This window comes from Kogia breviceps, chromosome 1 (assembly GCF_026419965.1).
Source record: "Kogia breviceps isolate mKogBre1 chromosome 1, mKogBre1 haplotype 1, whole genome shotgun sequence".
Lineage (NCBI taxonomy): Eukaryota > Metazoa > Chordata > Mammalia > Artiodactyla > Physeteridae > Kogia > Kogia breviceps.
In genome coordinates this window covers 164,659,519-164,683,982 of record NC_081310.1, presented here as the reverse complement: position 1 = coordinate 164,683,982, position 24,464 = coordinate 164,659,519, and the positions used below count along the sequence as shown (strand labels likewise).

The 24,464-nt window shown below is 40.4% G+C and overlaps 1 protein-coding gene across 3 annotated transcripts in view; it reads left to right on the top strand.

The window, feature by feature from the left end:
- NASP (nuclear autoantigenic sperm protein) overlaps positions 1–24,464 on the top strand; it is a 36,567-nt gene that overhangs the window by 7,645 nt on the left and 4,458 nt on the right. For 2 of the 3 annotated variants that reach the window (XM_067008745.1, XM_059042738.2), the window contains exons 2-6: positions 7,418–7,468; positions 15,929–16,039; positions 17,557–17,637; positions 18,661–18,770; positions 19,735–20,721. In XM_067008745.1, the coding sequence (XP_066864846.1) occupies positions 7,418–7,468; positions 15,929–16,039; positions 17,557–17,637; positions 18,661–18,770; positions 19,735–20,721 (1,340 nt within the window). The remainder of the gene's footprint in view (positions 1–7,417; positions 7,469–15,928; positions 16,040–17,556; positions 17,638–18,660; positions 18,771–19,734; positions 20,722–24,464) is intronic. The other variant, XM_059042745.2, reaches the window with a different exon arrangement.

Genomic DNA, 24,464 nt, shown 5'->3' with positions numbered 1-24,464 from the left:
GTGAGAGGATTAAATGAGAATGTAGTAGGCACTGCTATGTCTGACAGATGTTTGCTCTGAATTGCCTATTGAATGTTATCCATTTATTTATTTATTATTTTAAAAATATTATTTATTTGGCTGCGCCGGGTCTTAGTTGTGGCAGGCGGGATCTTTAGTTGCGGAATGTGGGATCTAGTTCCCTGACCAGGGATCAAACCTGGGCCCCCTGCATTGGGAGCCCAGAGTCTTAGCCACTGGACCACCAGGGAAGTCCCTGAATGCTATCCATTTAGGTGTTCCATACGCACCTCAAAACCAACTCAGTATGTACACTCCAATTTTCACTAATAATCTTGCTCTTGTACCTTATTTTGGTTGAATAGCACTCAGTTTCCCAATCCCAGAAATAAAAATTCTAGATTCCCCCTCCCTCCTTTTTCAATTTATAAACATTTACCAATATTTAGTAGTTTGGTAGTCTGTAATAGGACTTAGAAATGTAAAGCCTAGAGGGCCAGATAGGAAAAAGTGAAGTGGTGGTGGGGATTGAAGTGAATTCTCCCTTAAAGGGCTGGGTCACTGTTCAACTTCAGCTGATTGGGGAGAATGTATGCCATAGTGGCAGATATTTCCAATATTTAAAGAATATTGTAATTATTTCTTTGACTAGGGAATACATTCCTCGTTCAAAATCCAGAAGGGGAAGTACACAGTGAAATGCCCCTCCAACTCTTATTCCCTAATCACATAGGTTTTCTCCTCAGAGTCCACCAGTGTTAGTAATTTATTATGTTTCCCTCAATGATACCTTATGCATATAGGAGCAGATTGTATGTAGTTATTAATTCTATGTTATTGTGTAAATGGTAGCACACTTGACATATTTCTGAGCACTTAGCAGTATATCTTGGAGATGATTCCTCATTAGGGCATAGTTTTTTTTTTTTTTTTTAATGGCTGCATTGTATTCTATTCTGTGGCTGTCTCATAATGAGTTTCCTATTGATGGACATTTGAATTCTTTCCAGAATTTAATTGTTACTAATTGTGCTCTAGTGAATAACCTTGTAACCCTGGACTCATATCTATAGGATAAATTTCTACAAGTGGAACTGCTGGATCAGAGTGTTCATTTGTTGTTTTTGATAGATATTGCCAAATAGACCTTCATAGAAGTTTTGTGAATTTAAACATATTAGCAATATGCGAACACCTGTTACTCTTACATTCTTGTCTTTGACTATTTGATGGGTAAAAAATGCTTTCTCAATGTAATTTTATGTTTCTCTGAAGAATGAGTGTGAGCATGTATTCAAATGTTTGAGGTATTTGTGTTTCATTTTCTGTGAATGTGTTTATATCCTTTAACCTTTTCCTGTTGGACCTTTTTTCCTGTTGATTTAATATTCTGTATATATTCACTAAGTTAACCTTTTGTGAACTGAATTAGATGGAGTAGAATTTATCAGTCTTACATGATTTCTGAATATAAAAGGCCTTCTCCTGATGAGTTACAATGTAATTCGCCTGTGGTTTTCTTTAGTACTTTTCTGGTTTCAGAGTTTACGTAATGATTTTTCAAGAGAAGCAGAAATCCAGATTTTTATGTGATATCTTCATAGGTTTTTTTTTTTTTTTTTTTTTTTTTTTTTTTTTTTGCGGTATGCGGGCCTCTCACTGTTGTGGCCTTTCCCGTTGCGGAGCATAGGCTCCGGACGCACAGGCCCAGCGGCCATGGCTCACGGGCTCAGTCGCTCCGCGGCATGTGGGATCTTCCCGGACCAGGGCACGAACCCGTGTCTCCTGCATCGGCAGGCGGATTCTCAACCACTGCGCCACCAGGGAAGCCCAATCTTCATAGTTTTAAATGTAGTAACTACCATAATTAACATTAAAAAAATGTGGATAAACGTGTCTATGGCTCAGATAGGACATGAACATCAGTTTATAATATTTTTTCTAATCTAGTGTTTGTTACAGTGTGGTCCCGAAACCAGCAGTAGCAGCATCACCTAGAAAGTTGTTAGAAATGCAAATTCCTGGACCTCATAATAGACATACTGACCAGAACTCTAGGGTTGGGGCTCAACATGTTCTAACATGAGCTCCAAGTGATTCGTGTAGATTGAAGTTTGAGAACCACTGCTTTAATCCATCTTTTCTTCTGACTATGCTAGTACATGCCCTTTTTGTCTAGGCTACTAAATAAGAATGGAAGTAAGTTTATCACTGCTGAGTGCTTTACAGTACTATTTAATAGTATCTTCAGCTGCTATGCTTTTTTCCTCATTTTGTCCACTTCAAACTTTTGTACCACTGAGTATATAAAAGGTAAATTTGATCATATTACACCTTCAGTGCCTCAACTTAAGGATAAAAATTTAAAGCCTTAGGTTGGCATCAAAACTGAACGATCTGGGACTTCCCTGGTAGTCCAGTGGTTAAAACTTTGCCTTCCAGTGCAGGGGGCATGGGTTCAGTCCCTGGGGAACTAAGATCCCACATGCTGCACAGTGCGGCCAAAAATTCAAAACAAAACAACAACAACAACAAAACCTTAAGAAAAAACCCTGGGCTTCCCTGGTGGCGCAGTGGTTGAGAATCCGCCTGCCGATGCAGGGGACACGGGTTCGTGCCCCGGTCCGGGAAGATCCCACATACCGCAGAGCAGCTGGGCCCGTGAGCCATGGCCGCTGAGCCTGCGCGTCCGGAGCCTGCGCTCCGCAATGGGAGAGGCCACAACAGTGAGAGGCCCGCGTACCACCAAAAAAAAAAAAGAAAAAACCCTAAATGACCTGGTTCCAGCCTTGCTCCTAGGAAGTGGGGTGAAGGAAAGTTACAATGGTAAAGTCTAGGGAATTCCCTAGCGGCCCAGTGGTTAGGACTCCGCACTTCCACTACAAGGGACCACGGGTTCCATCGAACCCTTAGTAGGGGAAGATCCCACATGCTGTGGGGCGTGGCCCCCCCCCAAAAAAGTAAATTCCAGTCTTGGAATTTACATTATAGTTTAAGGAGATATTCTCCAAAGTAGAGGAATTAAGTTTTAATAACAATACAGAGATTGACACTATGACAGTTGCCTTATTTATGACATTATCAGGGAGCTTTTCCAAAACAAACATGAATTCTTTCTCAAGTTTAACAAGTAAAATCTCTAGGGGTGCAACCCAGGCATCTATCTTTTGGATAAGCTTTCTAGTGAATTAATTATTATGCTTACCTCCTGTTAAGAACCATGGTCACATCAAGATGGGGAAGTTACATGGAAGTATGTGTGAGCTCAATACAAAATTTAAACTTTCAACTAGAATAACAACAAAATTGAAAATGGCAACCTTACAAACCAGATCTAAATCAATAGAGGTATTCAAAGAAAGACTAGGTTAGCATTTGCCAGGCATGTTGTGTACTGAGTAAGGAGCAGAATTAAGTAACTTTCAATTCTAATATTTTAATCAAATAGAAAAAAACTGAAGATAACATTATCAGGACTCCATGTTTTAAATTACAGACTGGCTGATGGGAGTTATTTGTTCTAGACCCTGTGTGATTTCCAAGTATTGTTTTGCCTATTCCTTTCTGGGTTGTTCTCTCCCGGGTCTCAGTAGCTTTCTCATGCATAAGTTGATCAGCACTTAAACAAAGACTGGGGGGAAACATCTACAGATCTCTGAAGCTTGCTTCCTCTACAGCTCTCTCTCTAGTCTGTCCTGTAAATTCTAGCTACCTAGGCCACCCCAAGCCTCAAATTCTGTCTTCTCAATTCTGTGAGATGGACTTTGTTCAGGGTCCTTCTCTGTCCTGTGGACAAATCTCTCCAGATAGTAACCTGGGGATACTCATAGGACTCACTTCATTTGTTTCCCTTCTCTCAGATTACTGTCTTGTGCTACTAGTGTAAAACTGGTGTTTCGTGTATTTTGGCTGTTTTTTTTTTTTTTTTTTTTTTTTTTTTTTTTTTAAGTAGTTTGAGTTGTTTGAATCTGGTGCCTGTTAACTTCCATTATGGCTAACCGTGAAAGGTTAATAGTATTGCACTTCATCTGTCACCTATGTGGGGTGCAAACATTTTGTGTATTATTGTTGCTACTGGAGCCTGAATGTAGCATGTATGTACACTGTTAATGTGTTTGTTTTTAGTACTCATACTCTGGACGTTTGTGTTACTACCACTTTGTGTGTGCCACAGACTGGTATTGGTTTGTGAACTGTTTGTTACTGGTCTACAAAGATACAAGTATAGGGAATTCCCTGGTGGTCCAGTGGTTAGGACTCCACGCTTTCACTGCTGTGGTTCCCGGTTCAGTCCCTGGTTGGGGAACTAAGATCCCACAAACCATGCTGTGTGTATGTATAAAAATTGGGAGTAAGCATTTGGGAACAAAGAAATTTGACGTTACTCTGACATTTCTGTTAATACTTTATAAAAACCCATGTCTTCACATTGAAATTAAAAGTCTGGTCCTTCAGTCACAGGTAATTTGAGAAGCTCTGTGCTAGAATTTGGCCAGAATAATCCCTTAGTTAAACTATTTGAACATAATTAGCTATGACAGGAGGTGTTTAGGAGATAAGGATCCAAGGCCATTCCAGCGTTCTGGTCAGATCATCTGCTTGCTTACCTTGCAGCTGAAAGCATTTAAATTGCGGTTCATTCCTGTCACCCTAACTGTGAAGTCTCTGATTATTTTCAACCCCATTTCCCTGCCTCCCCTCCCCCCAGGGATTTTCATCAAATTTGTAGACCAGTATAACATTCTCAAAAGGATTAGGAGTTAGGAACAAAGATTTTGGATCCTGCTGAAAGTAACTGACACCTTTTCATCTCTAAAGCATTTTCTAGGACTCAGACTCCAATATAGTTAGTCCCTGCCTGTCATTTAATCTCTTCTGCCTTTCTCAAGTTGTCCCCTCTGCTGTTTGTTTTTTGGCGGCGCCCTGCGTCTTGTGGGATTTTAGTTCCCCAACCCAGGCCTTTGGCGGTGAGAGCAAGGAGTCCTAACCACTGGACCTCCAAGAAATTCCCTGTCTCCTCTGCTTTAACTTTTGTTGGAGACTGTCCGATGCTTAGCATATAGTGGATACTAAAATGTCTATTGAATTTAATTTTTTTGAATTAGTATATTTATTTGTTGAATTGAGCAAACTATTTTTTAATTGTTCATTTTTTTCATCCATACTGTGTATATTACACTGCTATTTTAATAAATTTGTTATCGCTAAACAAGAAGAAAGTCCAGGTGTGAAAAATTAGTTGATTCAGTTCTATTTATATGTATGTTTTAACCTTTGGAGGAGTTTTCAGTAATGTCTATATAGGAAAGCCTTTTTCTCTCCTACAGCTTCTTGTGTTCTCTCATACTTCTGCATTTCTTGCTGTACATACTTCAATTCTAATTTATTGCTCCTGAGGTGTTAGTACTCAGTAGTAAAGTTTCCTGTTTTCCCACTCTTCTTTCTTTTTTCCATTTCACCACAGCTAGCAGCATTCTCAGCTCTCATGGTGTGCTTTGGGGGCACATTTATAAATGATATATGTCTTTACTTAGCTGAATGTTGCCTTTGGCATATAGGTGAAAACTGATGATGGGGCAGGTAAAAGAGACAAGGATTTAAATTAATACCAAGTGAATGATGTCAATCTATAGGGTTTCTGAGTAATAACTTAAGTCGACCCTGTCTTGAAATCTACCTAAGGTATAACTTTATGGTAAAGAAAGGGTAAATTCTTTCCCATTATTTATCAATTTTCTTTCTTTTTTTTGCGGTACGCGAGCCTCTCACTGTTGTGGCTTCTCCCGTTGCGGAGCACAGGCTCCGGACATGCAGGCTCAGCGGCCATGGCTCACGGGCCCAGACGCTCTGGGGCATGTGGGATCTTTCCCGGACCGGGGCACGAACCCGTGTCCCCTGCATAGGCAGGCGGACTCTCAACCACTGCGCCACCAGGGAAGCCCTATCAGTTTTCAAAATAATGCAGTGGTCTCCTATCAGTCTCTAAAAATGACTGACGAGTTTTTTGTTTTTTGTTTGTGTCACTATGAACTCATGGATTTAAACATATTTGGAGTTTTTCAATCAATTGTAATTATTATCTTAAAATTTTTTTTTTTATTTTATATTGGAGTATAGTTGATTAACAATGTTGGTTTCAGGTGTACAGCAGAGTGATTCAGTTATACATATACATGTATCTATTGTTTTTCAAGTTCTTTTCCCATTTAGGTTATTACAGTATATTGAGCAGCAGAGTTCCCTGTGCTATACAGTAGGTCCTTGTTGGTTATGCAGTTATTATCTTTGTTGATGCTCATATTGTCCCTTCTTCTGGCCAGTGAGATTTTATTGAGGTTGGCTCCTAAGTGTGCTTTTGTAATATTTTTGTAAATATGAAACATCAAATTTATAGAAAAGTGAAAAAATAGTACAAAGAACTCTCCCCATGCTTCACCCTGGATTCCCACCTTTCCTTTATAATTCCTTTTAGCATGACCATAAGTAGATATGACCCTAAATAATACTAGATATAGTTTTGTTGCTTTCTGGCATGAAATTGTCCCAGATTCACCTATGTACTTCCCCTGCCCTGGCTTAGAATCAATTATTTCTCAATGGAGTCTTGGTTATTTTTAGTGGGAAATGGATTTTCAGGAGCACGGTCTAGGTGCAAGGGGGGGTTACTCATTGCTGCTGAGTTGGTCATTATTTCTAGACTTTTTTAGTAAACACAACTACTTTTCAAAAAAATGAATGTTCTGGGAAACTCCTTCTTCCTTTTTTTTAAAAAAACCTTATTTTTAGTGAGCAGTTGTAGAATGTGAGATTTTCAGGATTGCACATACTGGGTTATAACAAATACTGCATTCTCTTCTGTCTGATCATAAACTCAAATCTAGGATGTAACTGTCTTGTTCACTGTAGTATACTTCATGTGTAGCAAATAAGCATACAACGGTTATTTGAATGAGTAAGGATTAAATTTGATTATGTAAAACCTTTATATTTTGGGCATTTAATAAATCGCTCTTTTCATGGCTTTATATTTTCTTTTTTATAAAGTTTATTTATTTATTTATTTATTTTTGGCTGCATTGGGTCTTTGTTGCTGTGCGCAGGCTTTCTCTAGTTGCGGCAAGTGGGGGCTACTCTTCATTGTGGTGTGCGGGCTTCTTATTGTGGAGCACGGGCTCTAAGTGTGCGGGCTTCAGTAGTTGTGGCACGAGGGCTCAGTAGTTGTGGCTCACAGGTTTAGCTGCTCCGTGGCATGTGGCATCTTCCCGGATCAGGGCTTAAACCCGTGTCCCCTGCGTTGGCAGGCGGATTCTTAACCACTGCACCACCAGGGAAGTCCCCATGTTTTCTTAATTTGTTTAATTTCTAGTCTTAAAATAGCCTTCAATTTTACTTTTTTCCCCTTAATTTTTCATTACAGAATTGAAGAAGATGCCCCTGCTCCTTCTACCTCTACGGATAAAGTGGAGAGGTAAGATTATTTACATGGTACAATTAGATTTATATCTGGAACATAGACTAAGAGCTATATAACTTGAGGGCAGTTTGTTTCATTATTTTCAATAGGTAACGAATAAGACTGCATGTTAAAGTACCTGTCTAATTTAAAGTATGGAGTCCTGACAATGATGTTGTCAGGTTTTTCTGTATGTGATTAAAATATTAGAATTGAAAAACTTGTTTAATTCTTCTTACTTAGTACCCAACATGCCTGGCAAATGCTAACTTATTTTTCTGTTGTTGTTGTGGCATGCAGGCTCAGTAGTTGTGGCTCGCAGGCTCTAGAGTGCAGGCTCAGTAGCTGTGGCGCATGGGTTCAGTTTCTCTGCAGCATGTGGGATCTTCCCAGACCAGGGCTCGAACCTGTGTCCCCTGCATTGGCAGGCGGATTCTTAACCACTGTGCCACCAGGGAAGTCCCTAACTTATTCTTTTCTTAAAAAATATTTAATTAATTTATTTATTGGCTGCGTCGGATCTTAGTTGCAGCGCAGACCTCTCTCTAGTTGTGGTGCACAGGCTACTCTGTAGTTGTAGCGTGAGGGCTCTCTAGTTGTGGCACATGGGCTTATTTGCCCTACAGCATGTGGGATCTTAGTTCCCTGACCAGGGGTCGAGCCCGTGTCCCCTACATTGGAAGGCAGATTCTTAACCACTGGACCAACAGGGGAAGTCCCTAACTTATTCTTTCTTTGAATACTTCTACTGATTTAGATCTCTGTTTTGTAAGGTTGCCATTTTCAATTTTGTTGTTATTCTGGTTGAAAGTTTTAAATTTTATATTGAGCTCACATGTACTTCCATGTAACTTCCCCATCTGGATGTGACTGTGGTTTATAACCAGAGGTAAGCATAATGATTAATTAACTAGAAAGCTTATCCAAAAGGTAAATGCCGGGCTTCCCTGGTGGCACAGTGGTTGAGAGTCCGCCTGCTGATGCAGGGGACACGGGTTCGTGCCCCGGTCCGGGAAGATCCCACATGCCGCGGAGCGGCTGGGCCCGTGAGCCATGGCAGCTGAGCCTGCGCATCCGGAGCCTGTGCTCCACAATGGACGAGGCCACAACAGTGAGAGGCCCGCATACCGCAAAAAAAAAAACAAAAAACAAAAAACAAAAAACAAACAAAAAAAACAACAAAAGGTAAATGCCTGGGTTGCATTCCTAGAGATTTCATTTGTTAAACTTTGAGTGTATGAGTGTTTTGGAAAAGCTCAGTTAGGTTGAAAATTACTGTTCTAAATTCTGTTTAATCCTTTTTGCAAAATATCTGCACTTTTTTTTTTTAAGAGTCTTTACGTTTTTCATTTGTTTCATCATTTCACATTGTGGTCTTAAATTCCATTGTTATCTTGGTTATTTAAACCATGTCTTTTACAGATAACTACCTACTGATTTGTGAGTCAGTCTCGTTTTTTGGGTGGAAAGAGTACTGCTCAGGATTGGTCCTAAACACACGTTCGTGTAACCTTTTTAGAGTCTTGGTATATACCATAGTATTAAATTTCTGGACTGAGAATAAGGTGTAAATGTAGCTAGGCTACTTGACTCCTGGAACACTGCTGATGTGTGATTATTAATATTCTAAGCATTGATGATCTTTTGAGGAGCATGATAATCTGATTCTGAGAGAAACTTGGAAGGATGGTTGGAAAAAACATGACTATTCTCATAAATTTGTAACAGCTGATCTGAAATGATTATTTAATACTGCCTGGCAACTATAGCATGTTTCCCTGGCCAAGTTGTTCTCCCATTCTGCTGAGTAACTTCTTAACATTCAGTACCATCACCTGTCTTCTTGCTCTTACTTGATTATTTTACTTTTAAAAAAAATTTGATTGGGGACTTCCTGGTGGCGCAGTGGTTAAGAATCTGCCTGTCAATGTAGGGGACACGGGTTCGAGCCCAGGTCCGGGAAAATCCCACATGCTGCGGAGCAACTAAGCCTGTGTGCCACAACTACTGAGCCGGCACTCTAGAGCCCGTGAGCCACAATTACTGAGCCCATGTGGCTGAGCCCATGCTCCGCAACAAGAGGCCACCGCAATGAGAAGCCCATGCACCGCAACAAAGAAGTTGCCTGCGTGCAACTTCTGAGAAAGCCTGCATGCAGCAATGAAGACCCAATGCAGCCAAAAATAAATAAATAAAATAAATAAATTTATAAAAAATTTGTTCAGTAATAAGCAGTAGGAAGAGGAGTTTCTTAATCACTCTATCTTAAATCTGTACCTACACATTCTTTCCATTCTTTCTTTTTTCTTTTCTTTTTTATTTATTTGTTTGCTCTCGATCTTAGTTGCAGCCAGCGGGCTCCTTAGTTGGGGTACGCGAACTCTTGGTAGTGCTAGGATCTAGTTCCCTGACCAGGGATCTAACCCAGGCCCCCTGCATTGGCTGCACAGAGTCTTATCCACTGTGCCACCAGGAAAGTCCCACATTCTTTTCTTTTGGATGTGGGTCCATGCTCTTATTCAGAGGTTCTCAAGGTGCAGTCTGTATGCCCCTGGGATCCCCAAGACCCTTTCACAGATTCTGCAAGGTCAAAATTTTTCGTAATTGGTAGACCATTTGCCATTTTCACTGGTTGACATTGGCACTAAAGGTGCAAAAGCAATGGCGGGTAAACCTGCTGGCCCTTTATTTAACATAGGTCAAGGCAGTACAAGTAGTTCACTCCCAGTTTTACTTCTATTGCTTCCATGATGAAGCAATAGAAACTAATAAATTTATTCTCAGTCCTTCACTACATGGTTTTAGAATATTCTGTGACAAAATGGGAAATAGGAATGCTAATTCTGCACCGTGAAGTAGGTAGGTAAGATGGTTGTCTTTAGAAAAAGCATTTGTGTGACTGAATTAAGAATTAAATTTTTCATGGAATTCTGGATTTGAAAGGATGACCAACAGACTGATTACTCAGACTTGGGTATTTGGCAGACAGTTTCTCAAAAATTAATAAAGTGAGGCTGTCACTTTAAGGGAAGCAACTGAGAATATCTGTTGTCAGTGATAGAATTTGAGCTTTCAAATGAAAATAAATTAAGATCTTAGAAGTTGTATTGGCTACTGTGAGCCTGACTCATGTATTCCCAATATTTCAAGACTTTTCTGATGAAATTGGTGGTGGTGGTGGTTGTTGTTTTTTATTGTGGTGTAATGCATATAACATAAAATTTACCATCATAGGGACTTCCCTGGTGGTCCAGTGGTTAAGAACCCGCTTTCCGATGCAGGGGACTTGGGTTCGATCCCCGGTCATGGAACTAAGATCCCATATACCACGGGGCAACCAAGTCCACATGCTCTAGAACCCACGCTCTGCAGCGAAGATCCTGCCTGCCACAACTAAGACCTGATGCAGCCTAATAAATAAACAAATATTTAAAAAATATTACCATCATAACTGTTTTTAAGTGTACAGTTCAGTAGTGTTAAGCACCTGTACATTACTGTGGAGCCAGTCCCTTCTTGCAGAGCTGAAACTCTCCACCATCCATCTCCAGAACATTTTCATCTTTCCCAACTGAAACTCGACCCATTAAACAACATCCCATCTCTTCCCCCAGCCCCTGGCAGCCACTATCCTACTTTCTGTCTCTGTGAGTTTGACTACTCTAGGTACCTTATATAAATGAAATCCTACATCGTTTGTCTTTTTATGACTGGCTTATTTAACTTAGCATAGTGTCTTCAGGGTTAATCCATGTTATAGCATCTGTCAGAGTTCTCTTTTTAATGCTGAATAATATGCCATTGTATGTATAGACTACATTTTGTTTATCCATTCATCTATCAGTGGATACTTGAGTTGATTCCACCTTTTGGCTATTGTGAATAATGCTGCTATGTACATGAGTGTACAAAATCATTCATGAATAGGAGATCTATTCAGAATACAAGATAGAACAATGATTTTTAAAAAAATTTTAAATAAATAAATAAATTTAGGATTTTTTTTTTTTTTTTTTTTTTTTTTTTTGGTGGTACGCGGGCCTCTCACTGTTGTGGCCTCTCCCATTGCAGAGCGCAGGCTCCGGACGTGCAGGCTCAGCGGCCATGGCTCACGGGCCCAGCCGCTCTGCGGCATGTGGGATCTTCCCGGACCGGGGCACGAACCCGTGTCCCCTGCATCGGCAGGCGGACTCTCCACCACTGCGCCACCAGGGAAGCCCAATTTAGGATCTTTTTACTGCATTGGGTCTTCATTGCTGTGCGGGCTTTCTCTAATTGCAGTGAGCAGGGGCTTCTCTTCATTGCGGTGTGCAGGCATCTCATTGCGGTGGCTTGTCATTGCAGAGCACAGGCTCTATGCGTGCGGGCTTCAATAGTTGTGGCACATGGGCTCAGTAGTTGTGGCTCGCAGGCTCTAGAGTGCAAGCTCAGTAATTGTGACACATGGGCTTAGTTGTTCCACGGCATGTGGGATCTTCCTGGACCAGGGCTCGAACCCCTGTCACCTGCATTGGCAGGCGGATTCTTAACCACTGCACTACCAGGGAAGTCCCAGAACAATGATTTTTTTTTTTTTTTTTTTTTTTTGGTGGTATGCGGGCCTCTTACTGCTGCGGCCTCTCCCGTTGGGGAGCGCAGGCTCCGGATGCGCAGGCTCAGCGGCCACGGCTCATGGGCCCAGCCACTCTGTGGCATGTGGGACCTTCCCGGACCAGGGCACAAACCCGCATCCCCTGCATCGGCAGGCAGACTCCCAACCACTGCATCACCAGGGAAGCCCCAACAATGATTTTTAATGTAGCAGTATGAAAAGTTCGTCAGTACGTTTTCAGATTCTGCATTGCAGATAACCTTTAAGGAACTACCACTCATTGAGTTTTGGTGTAGTATCAAAGAAGAATATCCACAGCCATATACAAGATTATTCAAGGGAATTCCCTGGTGATGCAGTGGTTAGGACTCTGCGCTTCCACTGCCAGGGGTCTGGATTCGATCCCTGGTCGGGGAACTAAGATCCCACAAAAAAATTTAAAAAGTTTATTAAAGTACTCCCTTTTCCAAACAGGTATCAGTGTGAGGTCAGATATTTTATACTTCAGTGAAAACAACAAATCCCAATGGGTTAAATGCAGAAAAGTGAATATGAAAATCCAGCTTTTCTATTAAGCCAGACATTGAAGAGATTTGTAAAAATGTTCAGTAGTGCTTCTCACTAAATTTTTTATGTTTGGGAAATGTATTCATTTTTCATAGAAGTCTTATTAACATGTAACATTTTAAAATATTTAAAAATTTTTTTAGTTTTAATTTCAATATGGTAAATACAAATAGATATTACTCACATACACAAAGGCTCTTTGAGGGCCTTCTGTAATTTGATAGTGTAGAGTCTGGAGACCAAAAAGTTTGGTCTCTATTTTACAGATGTGAAAACTGAGAATTAGTGGCAGGGACCATCTAGATCTCTAGGTCATCTAGACCATCTAGATCAAGGAGAGCCATTGCGCTCCTTTTTAAAAAATTAATTAATTAATTGATTGATTTTTGTCTGTGTTGGGTCTTTGTTGTGGTGTGCGGGCTTCTCATTGCGGTGGCTCCTCTTGTTGCAGAGCACGGGCTCTAGGTGCACAGGTTTCAGTAGTTGTGGCTCGCAGGCTCTAGAGCGCAGGCTTAGTAGCTGTGGAGCACGGGCTTAGTTGTTCTGCAGCATGTGGCATCTTCCCAGACCAGGGCTTAAACCCGTGTCCCCTGCATGGGCAGGTGGATTCTTAACCACTGTGTCACCAGGGAAGTCCCCATTGCTTTTCTATATAAAGACCAACATTTCCACTTGTTCAGTGGATCCCCATCCTCAGTCATCTACTCAAGAACAGAGCTCTTGTAGTTCTCTATCCAGCAGTACTACTCCATTCCTCTCCTATGAGGTTATTTGTACGGACCTACTAAGTATCGCATAGTCTTCCCTTGGTATTCGTGGGGGATTGGTTCCAGGATACCCCCGCCCCCCGCCCCCAGTACCAAATCTGTATTCTCAAGTCCCTTATATGAAATGGCATAGTATTTGCATATAACCAAACACATACTCCTGTATACTTTAAATTGTCTCTAGATTACTTATACTACCTAGTACAACGTAAATAGTTGTAATATTATGAAAATGCTATGTAAATAGTTGACCAATGTGCAGCAAATTCAAGTTTTGCTTTTTGGAACTTTCTGGAATTACCACACCGCCCCTCCCCACCTCCCCCCGAGTATTTTTAATCCTTGGTTGATGAGGAGGGCCAACTGTATTCCTGTTTTTAACCCTTCATTGATCCCCCACATCCCCTTCTACCTATTACTTCATTTCTGTTTCTTGGACAAGAACACATGAAAGAGTTGTCATTACTTTGTTTCTTTACTTCCCCTTTTTTATTTCCTGAACGTTCTTCAAGTTTTTCTTTCACCATTCTAAAATGGTCTTGCTTAATGGTTATTAATGCCATCTATATTATTCCTTAATCTAGTGATTAGTTAATCTTGTCAGTAACATTTGATCCAGTGGATCGCTTCTTTACATGCCTTCATTTGGCTTCAGGGATACTATATTTTTTTTCCTTACTAGCTATTCTTTTTTCAGTAGGGAGAGTGATAGGGGCTTGTTCTTCCCCATTTCCCCTGCCTCTGATGTAGGAATGCTCTCAGGGCTCAGTCCTGTGACTTCTTTATTAATAGTCACTCCCTAGGTAATCTCCCCCAGTTTAGCTCAGGCCTGTGGCTTTAAGTGTGTGACACCCCATTTGTATCTCTAGTCCCTACATATTTCCTGAATCTCTTCCTTTCAATATCTTGGAGGTTCAGTAGGTATCTTACAATTAACATGTCCAAAACTAGATTACCCTGCCCCTCACCTGCTTTTCCCTCAGTTGACTATCTCAGTAAATGGCAGTGTTGTATAAATCTTGATTTAGATGGTCTAGATGATCTAGAGATCTAGATGGTCCCTGCCACTAATTCTCAGTTTCCACATCTGTAAAATGGAGATAATAAGTTACAGCCTTATGAAGTGGATACCAAGATTAAATGTAAATATAGGTATAATTATCACATGGCACATAGTGAGTGTCCATTGTTATTACAGTTGCCCAGGCCAGAAAGCATTGGTTTTATCACTTTTTCATTCAAGAAATTATGTATCCAGTACATTAGCAAATTCCAAAATAAGTATATTAAGAATCTAACCATTTCTGCTATTTCCTCGGTCTTAGCCTAGATTCTTTCTAAGTAGTCTTCTCCTTCTATTATTATTTTCTTTTGAAGGTTTTTTTTCTTTTGGTTGTGTTGGGTCTGTGCGTGGACTTTCTCTAGTTGTGGTGAGTGGGGGCTGCTCTTCGTTGTGGTGCACGGGCTTCTCATTGCAGTGGCTTCTCTTGTTGTGGGACACAGGCTGTAGGCGCGTGGACTTCAGTAGCTGTGGCATGTCGGCTCAGTAGTTGTGACTCATGGGCTCTAGAGCGCAGGCTCAGTATTTGTGACACACGAACTTAGTTGCTCCACTGCAAGTGGAATCTTCCTGGACCAGGGCTTGAACCCATGTCCGCTGCATAGGCAGGCAGATTCTTAATCACTGCACCACCAGTGAAGTCCCCTAAACTGCACATTTTTGAAGTGAGCAATTTGATGAGCTTTTACATGTGTGTATACCTGTAGACCAATATCATAAGATAATGACATATTTATCATCTCAAAATTTCTTTATGCTCCTTTGTACTTCATTCCCTCTCCAGGCAACCACTAATCTACTTTCTGTCGCTGTTAGATGAGTTTGCACTTTGTAGAATATTATCTAAATCGAATCATACTGTATGTACTTTTTTTTTGGTATGGCATCTTTGATTCGACACGATTAAGATTCCTCCATGTTATGTGTTTCAACAGTTCATTCCTTTTTATTGATATTCCATATTGTGGATATATCACAGTTTATCCATTTGGGTTTCTGGGTTTTGGCTACTGCTGATAAAGCTGCTATGAATATTTGTGTACATGTCTTTTTATGGGCATATACTTTCATTTCTCTTGGGTTAATACCTAGGAATGGAATGGCTAGATATCATGGTGGGTATATATCTAACTTTAAGAAACTCTCCAGCTGTTTTCTAAAGTGACTCCCATTTTACATTCCTTTCAGCAGAATACGAGAGTTCTGGTTGCTCTACATCTTGTCCAACACTTAATGTGGTATCTCATTATGAGTTTAATTTGCATTTCTCAAATGACTGATGTTGCTGACCGTCTTTTCATGTGCTTATTTACCATTCATATATATCTTAGTGAGCTTTTTTAGTGATAGGTAAGTGTGGGTTAGCTAAGCCTTGCCAGAGTAGTTCAGAGGTTTAAAGAAATTAAAGTATATGGTTTAAATATAGCAGGTATGCCAGAAATGTTGGTTCTAAAAGTATTTGACGTTTGAAAAAAATCTTTCTCTTGCAGTCTGGATGTGGATAGTGAAGCTAAGAAACTATTGGGTTTAGGACAGAAACATCTGGTGATGGGGGATATTCCAGCAGCTGTCAATGCCTTCCAGGAAGCAGCTAGTCTTTTGTAAGTACTGTTTTGCTATGATGGGATATTGTGTTCCTAATAAACTTGAATCATAAAAAGTTGTTTAATGGAATAAAAAGAATAAAGAGCAAGAGTTTAAGAAGATTTGATTATTTTTCATGTGTAAATTTATTCCTGTAACTATAAAACTTACATATCACTGACCAATTTCAGCCTTTGATTTTCCTGAGTTAAGGTAATTTGCTTTCTGTTCATCACTAGCTAACTTGTCCTGGTTTTGGTTCAGGGTCATATTTGTCCATTTTTTTCACAACCCTTACTCCCTCTAGAACAGAATCTTATTCCTGGATGTCTGCAATAATCTCGTCAGATTATTGGCCTCTGGCCTCTTCATCATCACCTGAGTCTGAAGAGCTGAGGTTCTGGTATTCAGTGGTGTGCTAAGGGTAGGGCCCAGATTTCATCTGATGCTGAATATTTAGGTATTTTTATATAAAAGTGTGGTTATCTTAAAATGAAAGTGTTAAAATCTAAGTTTTTAAGATTAAACACATAGAAACACGCTTCTTAGCTTATTCCTTCTTCCTAGAAAGTTCAGTATTCTCACTGTCCTGCCATTAAGGGTATTTAGGAGGAAAATTTGAGATGCATTATTCTAATCTAGTAAACTACCCTTAAACACAACCTTCATCACAATAGTTTCTTTGTTTATTTGCACTGTTTACTCTCACTAATCTCTTAGGCTATTAGTTGGCCTGACTTAGCATGATTTCTGCCAATCCTTTATCCCACGAAAGCTTGTCTCCTTACTCCACATAAAGTACCTCCTTCTTACCATTTATCACACTTGGGATTTTTTTCCTCTTCTTCTTCCCTGTCTAGATATTAGTAGCTTAAATTTGTATATATAGTGCTATCTGTATTTCTAAGCATTATTTTAAATGATTTTATATACATTAACTTAATTAGTTCTTGCAATAGCTCTGACCGGTTCTTAACATTTCCATTTTACAGATGAGAAAACTAAGGTACTGTGAGATTAAGTAACTTGACTAACGTTAAAAGTTAGAGGCAGGATTTGAACCTAGGCAGTCAGGCTCCAGAGAACATGCTCTTAACTCTTTATCATCATGCCTTTCCATGGACCTTATTCATGCTTTCGGTCCAGCCAAAGGCACTCTAACTCTAACAGTATTCTGGCCTGTATTGACCCCTATCTTATACCAGGAGAAATGCCTATTAATGTAATTTGGCTCTTAGATTATATAGTGTAACTGTAGCAAATGGATGTCTTTTAGAGTATATATTATATTCTAATTATATAATATATTTTATATATCTAAATTTGTAATTATATACTATATAGATGAAGAACAGGCAACATTAATTCATTCATTTTTAAAGTCCCTTGGACCCTGACTTCAAAGCAAGAGGAGTGGAGCATTGGTTTCCTAGAAGGATATGTTACAGAAATGTCATTTTATAGCTAAAGAACTAGGGGAAAAAATTTTAGACTAGATGTTAATTTAGATCTTAGCTGTTTATTCTCTTTGTAGAGGTAAGAAGTATGGAGAGACAGCTAATGAATGTGGAGAAGCCTTCTTTTTCTATGGGAAATCACTTCTGGAGTTGGCAAGGTATGTCTTCCAAGCCAAGTCTTTAAGTAATATGTTTTGTATCATAGTAGTCTATTTAAAAACTTGCTTCTTTGTTTGCTAAGATTGTTTACTAGCTTTGAGATTTCACATGAGCTAAGTGAGACTGGTTTTACTGGGGGTGTTTAGAAGGAGCATGAAAGATAGATGGAAGTTTTTTGGGGGTGGGCATGCTGGGCCGTGGGCTTGTGGGATATTAGTTCCCCGACCAGGGATTGAACTCGCACCCCCAACAGTGACAGCGCGGAGTCCTAATCACTGGACCGCCAGAGAATTCCCTTGATGGGAGTTTTGAAAGGCACTTGATACAAAGAGTAAAGTTATACTTAGGTTTTGACTTTTGCAGTAATTAGAAGCAGAGGTCTTTCCATTAGTGAATAGTCAGTAGTTTATCAAAGTCCAATTTAGAGAGAACCTTTGAAAGCACTCTCAGCTAGCCCACAACAGTCATCCATAAGGACTGAATGAAGGACAATTTGAAAACACTGGCATGTGAAAATGGCTTAACATAAGACACACAAGTAGTCTTAACTGTTGGAAAGTTGTGTATTTTCCACCAGAATTTATTAATGAGAATAAAATATTTTGAGGGTACACAGAGTAGCACATATTCTGTAATCTATTTAATCTCAGTTTTGCTAAGTTTTCTAATTTTGTAGAGCATTCTAAGGATTTGTCATGAAAACCTTGCCAGAATGTTTTTGGCCATCTAGAGAAATGTAGGTGGATGAGAAGTTTGGGAAATATGGCCCTTTTGATAAGAGTCATCAGTGCTTTTTCAGGTGGCCGGATAAAAAGGGAGGGTATGTTTATTTCTTTCAGTGCTCTTATAGCCTTAATTTATATTAGAAGTTTTGATCATTGCATTTCTTTCATGAGTGCTTATAGTTTATATTCTCTGTACTTGCTTACTCTTCTGTTGCTTTTATAATATAGGACTACAGTTTACAAAGACTTAGGTTCTAGCCATCATACCTTTAGTGCTTTCTCCTTTTGTTCTGCTAGAATGGAGAATGGTGTGTTGGGAAATGCCCTGGAAGGTGTGCATGTGGAAGAGGAGGAAGGAGAAAAAACAGAAGAAGAAACTCTGGTAGAAAATAATGATAACATAGATGGTATGTGGAGTTGCATGTGACATTCAAGAGATGCGACGTTTATTTCTTGTGTACAAGTGATGGAAATAGGGCTCTCCTTATCCTGAATGATCTCTCCTGGGGTGATAACTGCATCTGGTGGAGACTGCAGGGGAGGTGGCTGATTGCTGAAACTGATAGCAGGCTTTTGTGTGTGTGTGTGTGTGTGTGTGTGTGTGTGCGCGTGCGCGTGTGCGTGTGCATGTGTGTGGTACGTGGGCCTCTCACTGTTGTGGCCTCTCCCGTTGCGGAGCACAGGCTCCGGACGCGCAGGCTCAGCTGCCATGGCTCATGGGCCCAGCTGCTCCGTGGCACGTGGGATCTTCCCGGACCGGGGCACAAACCTGTGTCCCCTGCATCGGCAGGCGGATTCTCAACCACTGCACCACCAGGGAAGCCCAATAGCAGGCTTTTGTAAGGGGATAACTTAATTTCCCAAATAAATCTGGTTATATTTAAATTGATGTTTGAAGTATTAAAACAACCTTTAAATATTTTTCTGATGTGAATTTTTAAAAAGTCTTTGCAGCTCAGTTATTTTAATGGCTGTGCTTTTGGAGCCCTTTTACATTTTTTTGTGTCTAAGAAAATTAAATGTTAATTTCTAATTTGAGTTTGGCTGCTAGAATTTTACATATCAGATGGAGGTCTGTATAGTGTTTAGAAGAGAATGTAAAACTTGGCATCTCTTACCTAACTGATATCAGAATGCTCAAGTAAAATAATATCTAATTTAAGGAGCTTGGGTTTCTTTTGCAGTAAGTTGCTCTGCTAGCTGGGAGTTTCCCTTTGCTTTTCTCAAGGGGGCAGATAATTTGCAGGCCATCTGCTAAAACATAAGCCAGGCTGTTTGAGGGTTTAAAGGGAATGTATTTTTAGTTTCCATTTATGCCTTTATCATTAAACTCGAAGACATGTTTATGCTTCATGTTCTTTAACCATGTAGAGGAAGCAAGGGAAGAGTTGAGAGAACAGGTTTATGACGCCATGGGAGAAAAAGAAGCCAAAAAAACAGAAGACAAGTCTCTGGTAAAGCCTGAAACGGATAAAGAACAGGAAACTGATATGGAGAAGGGTGGAAGAGAAGATATGGATATAAGTGAGCCTGCAGGGGAACTACAGGAAAAAGTTGAATCAACTCCAGATCAGTTAACTGAAACCACTAAAGAGGGAAAAGGAACAGCAGCACCAGAAGGACTGAATGAAGCTGAAATCACTTCTAAGAAGCCAGAGCAGGAAACACCAGATGCTGAGGAAGGAAAATCAGTTTCTGGAACTGACGTCCAAAAAGAGTACAGAGAAAAAGGAGGTCAGGGAGAAGTAATTGTGAGCATAGAGGATAAACCAAAAGAAGCTTCAGAAGAGCAACCTGTTGTGACTCTAGAAAAGCAGGGCACTGCAGTGGAGATGGAAGCAGTCAAGCCAGTGGATGTGGGTGGGGATGAGCCAAAGGAGCAGGTAGCTGTCTCTGCAAGTGAGCCAGGAAAGGCTGTCCTTGAGCAGTTGGTAGGGCAAGAATTGCCTCCTGCTGAAGAGTCACCAGAGGTGACAGCACAGGCTGCAGAGGCCTCAGCTGCAGAAGCTGGATCAGAAGTCTCTGAGAAGCCTGGGCAGGAGGACCCAGTTCTCCCTAAGGATGGTGCAGTCAATGGACTATCAGCTGCAGGGGATCACACTCCCAATGAACCGAAGACTAATGCAGGAGGACGGACAGAAACAAAAGATGGCTCAGGACTAGAGGAGAAGGCCAGGGCAGAGTTGGTTCCTAGCCAGGAGGAGACTAAGCTGGCTATAGAAGAGTCTGAGGCAGCTGGAGATGGGGTTGAGACTAAGGTAGCCCAGGGGGCTACTGAGAAATCCCCTGAAGACAAAGTTAAGATAGCTGCTAATGAAGAAACACAAGACAAAGAAGAACAGATGAAAGAGGGTGAAGGTAACCGGGACATGCAAGAGCTGCAGTGGGTGGAGTACATTCTGGATTTGACTCACTAATCATGGGTAAAAGTCAGCCTTCCATTCAGAATTTTCCGTCTGCCTTTGGATTAGGAAAGGTCTAAGTGAAAATGGGGATAGTTTAAGAAGGTGGTGATAAGTTGAGCAAGTTAAAGCAAGTCTTCTTTAGCTGGCTTATAAACTAACGCTTTACTAACTGCAAAATAGGCCTTTCTGTGATATCTGAGACTTGGCTAGCTATCAGTAACTTGTTGTACCATACTAGCCAATAAAGGTGGGTGGGAAGTGGGGTAGATAGGGAAATAGTGGGCTAGGCTGGCAGAGAATGCTGAATGGATGTTCACTTGCATGCCTCTTGATTTTTAAATTTACTGTTCACTTGGTTCCTTTTTTTCTGCTTTAGGAATCAGGATTAGAGCAGTAGAATCCACTGAATTGATACACTTAAGCAGGCATGCCATTTAAATGAAGGCAGTTAACCCTTGAATGTTCTATCGCCAGAGTGGAAGAACTCTGGTAATCTTTACTTTTAGTCTTCAGTAAGTGTTTAGAGGCTTATTCATATTATTTAAATCAGCCCCCTCCAAAGATAACAGAAAACCTAACCGTTAAGCCCTCTTGCTGCTTTCCTCCCTCATTTCATGCTTGCTTTGGCTGCTAAACTGAATTTTTTGTTACTTAGAACATTATAAAGTGTGGATGCTTTATATAGTATTATTGGTCTAATTGTGATTCAGTTTCATCAAGATGTATAAGCCTCTAATTAGCAACTCCATAACTGGCACGTCTGACTTGAGTTATACTATCATTTGAGGATTCTACTGTCCTTAAGATTTATCTAACGTTGTTATTAATAACCATAGGTATATTACAATTAATCATTATTACACGTATATATTATATAATTGACAGACTACTTCGAGTTCTCTCAAGTTTTAGATGTTCAAAGACCCATTATCATTATGTGTAGCTAATTCTGGTAAACTTCCTTCTACCTATGTGCAGGTCCCTGTACTCCAGCCAGCACAGGCATGGTAACCAGAAGTGAATTGGCTAAATGGTAGAACCATTGGGCTGCTTATTGGGCTTTAGGAGATATCTATGGAGAAAGCACAGAACTGAATTCCTCAATTTAAAAAAATCCTCCCATGTCTTAATCTTTAATGATAATTAGCTAGAGTAGTAAAAAGCTCTGCTGGCTCTCTGAAGTTGGACTTTGAATAATAAGCTACAGTAGAGATGTCATATTTCTCCACAGTTCAAAAACTTCATTTGAGTCTCAGAAGTAACACTGTTAGAGCTCTCTCACATACATTACTTTTGATTCCAAAATACAGTACTGTGTAGTAGGTAGTATAACTCCAATTATAGTGATGAGGAAGCTGAGGCTTAGGGGTTACGTGACTTGTTTAGGGTCAAACAGTACATCAGTACTGGAATCTGACCCTAGATCTGATTTGAATGTATTGTTCTTCCCATGATACCTCACACTGAGGAAGGCAACTTTCATCCCTTCTCTTAACCCACCTCTTGTCAAAAATTTACATGGTAACAGTAGCCTGCAGAAATCTTACAAGAGGTTTTCTCTCTTTTTTTTTTTTTGTGGTACGTGGGCCTCTCTCACTGTTGTGGCCTCTCCCGTCGCGGAGCACAGGGTCCGGACGCACAGGCTCAGTGGCCATGGCTCACGGGCCCAGCCACTCCGCGGCATGTGGGATCTTCCTGGACCAGGGCACGAACCCGTGTCCCCTGCATTGGCAGGCAGATTCTCAACCACTGCGCCACCAGGGAAGCCTGAGGTTTTCTCTGAAAACCTCCATTTCCTGCCATCTCTTGGGCTCTCTATATCCCTTTAAAAAAAAAAAAAAGATAATAAGTCTATTCTAATTGTCACACTAGATATGATTGGTAAGTGAACAAAATTTTAATGTTGTAGGCATAAAGCTTGGCCATGCTCAAATAGACTGTACCGGTCAATTTGTAGTGTTTCCTGACTATCCTTTGGGAATGCTAGGATAACCAGAGAATCAGCAGATTACCTTTACTTGGCCTTTGAGAGTCATTCTGGTTTGCACAACTCTCTGCCCATACTGTTTTGAATATGCTACAAGATCAGAGAAATGGTATGTTATAAAACATTGTTTCTCTTTCTCTGAAGGATGGCATACCATGAAAAAGACTCCATTTTCGAAGAAGCTTAGAAAATATTTTAACAGATCTCTTTACTGAGGCCTTCATTGCATTCCTAGTAATATGTGGGTACAGGTTACCAGGTTGGAAAGTCTTTTAATTTTTATTTTTTTTTGCGGTACGCGGGCCTCTTTCTGTTGTGGCCTCTCCCGTTGCGGAGCACAGACTCTGGACGCGCAGGCTCAGCGGCCATGGCTCACAGGCCCAGCCGCTCCGCGGCACGTGGGATCTTCCCAGACCGGGGCGCGAACCTGTGTCCCCTGCGTTGGCAGGCGGACTCTCAACCACTGCGCCACCAGGGAAGCCCGAAAGTCTTATTTTAAAGTAATGGCTTTCTCATTGACCTAGCTCCCTCTCCACCATTCCATGAAGGTAGTGCAGATTCCTCAAGAGAAACCAATATTTTTCTCAGACCATTATAAGAATTTTAATTTAAAAATTTGATGTAAAGCTCCAAATAACTAGATATTTTATGCCAAATTAGATGTCAGCTTTTAGCATTTTGGTTTGAGTGGAACCAGATACCAGATAAATAAGAATATAGAATAACAACATTTTGTCAAATTTTCCTACAAATTGGGAAGGTAAGGTGTTTGGGTTTTTAGTTTTGTGCGAAATACAAAGATCTGCTTCACCTGTCATATATTCTGGTGGAGGATGGGCTTCATTGTCAGAGTCAATAAAACCATCCATCTAGTCTAACATCAGGGAACTAAGTACACAAACCACTTCGAAATTTGGGCATGGAAAGATAATGGTGTGTGGTGGTGTGGATACTTATTTATATTTCAGAAGCACCAAATTACATAGTCAACAGGAAAAAAGGGAGGCACTTCATAAAACGGGGTTTGTTTGCTGTAGAGGTTAATTATAATTAGCTTGTAACTTTAACTAGTTCTTAGAGGGCTTTAGTTTGTCCTAATTTATAATTTATATTTTCTGTGCCTATTCCCATCCTGAAGCAGTATTGTTAGATAAAAGTCCTTTAACCAGACTTCATGGCTCTAAGGCCTAGTTTTTAGTTAGTTAGGAGACAATATTGGAGCTTTTCTGCTGGTGTTAAATGCTTAAAGAAAGATGGCAGAGATAGGCACATTATACCCATGTCATGAATTGTGAACCCCCAAAGGTTCACTTATTAATCACTTGACATTTTGAACCTTAAGTGATGTGTAGAGCTATTTATCAGCAGCCTGTCCTTACAGGCAGTTAACTTGTGAGTGTTTGTTAATATGGTGAAATACGGTGTTCATATGTCTGGAAATTTTAACATGGTACTGCTCACTCAAATTCTGTACGTGCTAGAGCTGGCTGGAGTGTGTGGCATGCTCATTGGTGAGAGTTGGTAAGGGCTATGCTTTTCTGTCCACAGTTCTGTTGTGAGAAAGCTAGTCTCTTGAGTATTCTTGCTTTGAATGGACTGGAGTAATTTTTTTGGTATTTTCTTGGCCTTATTAGTATTAACTGACAATTGGCTTAAAGACCCCAGGAATACTGACTGAGGCCTCTAACTGATTTTGGTTGAGTAGATGG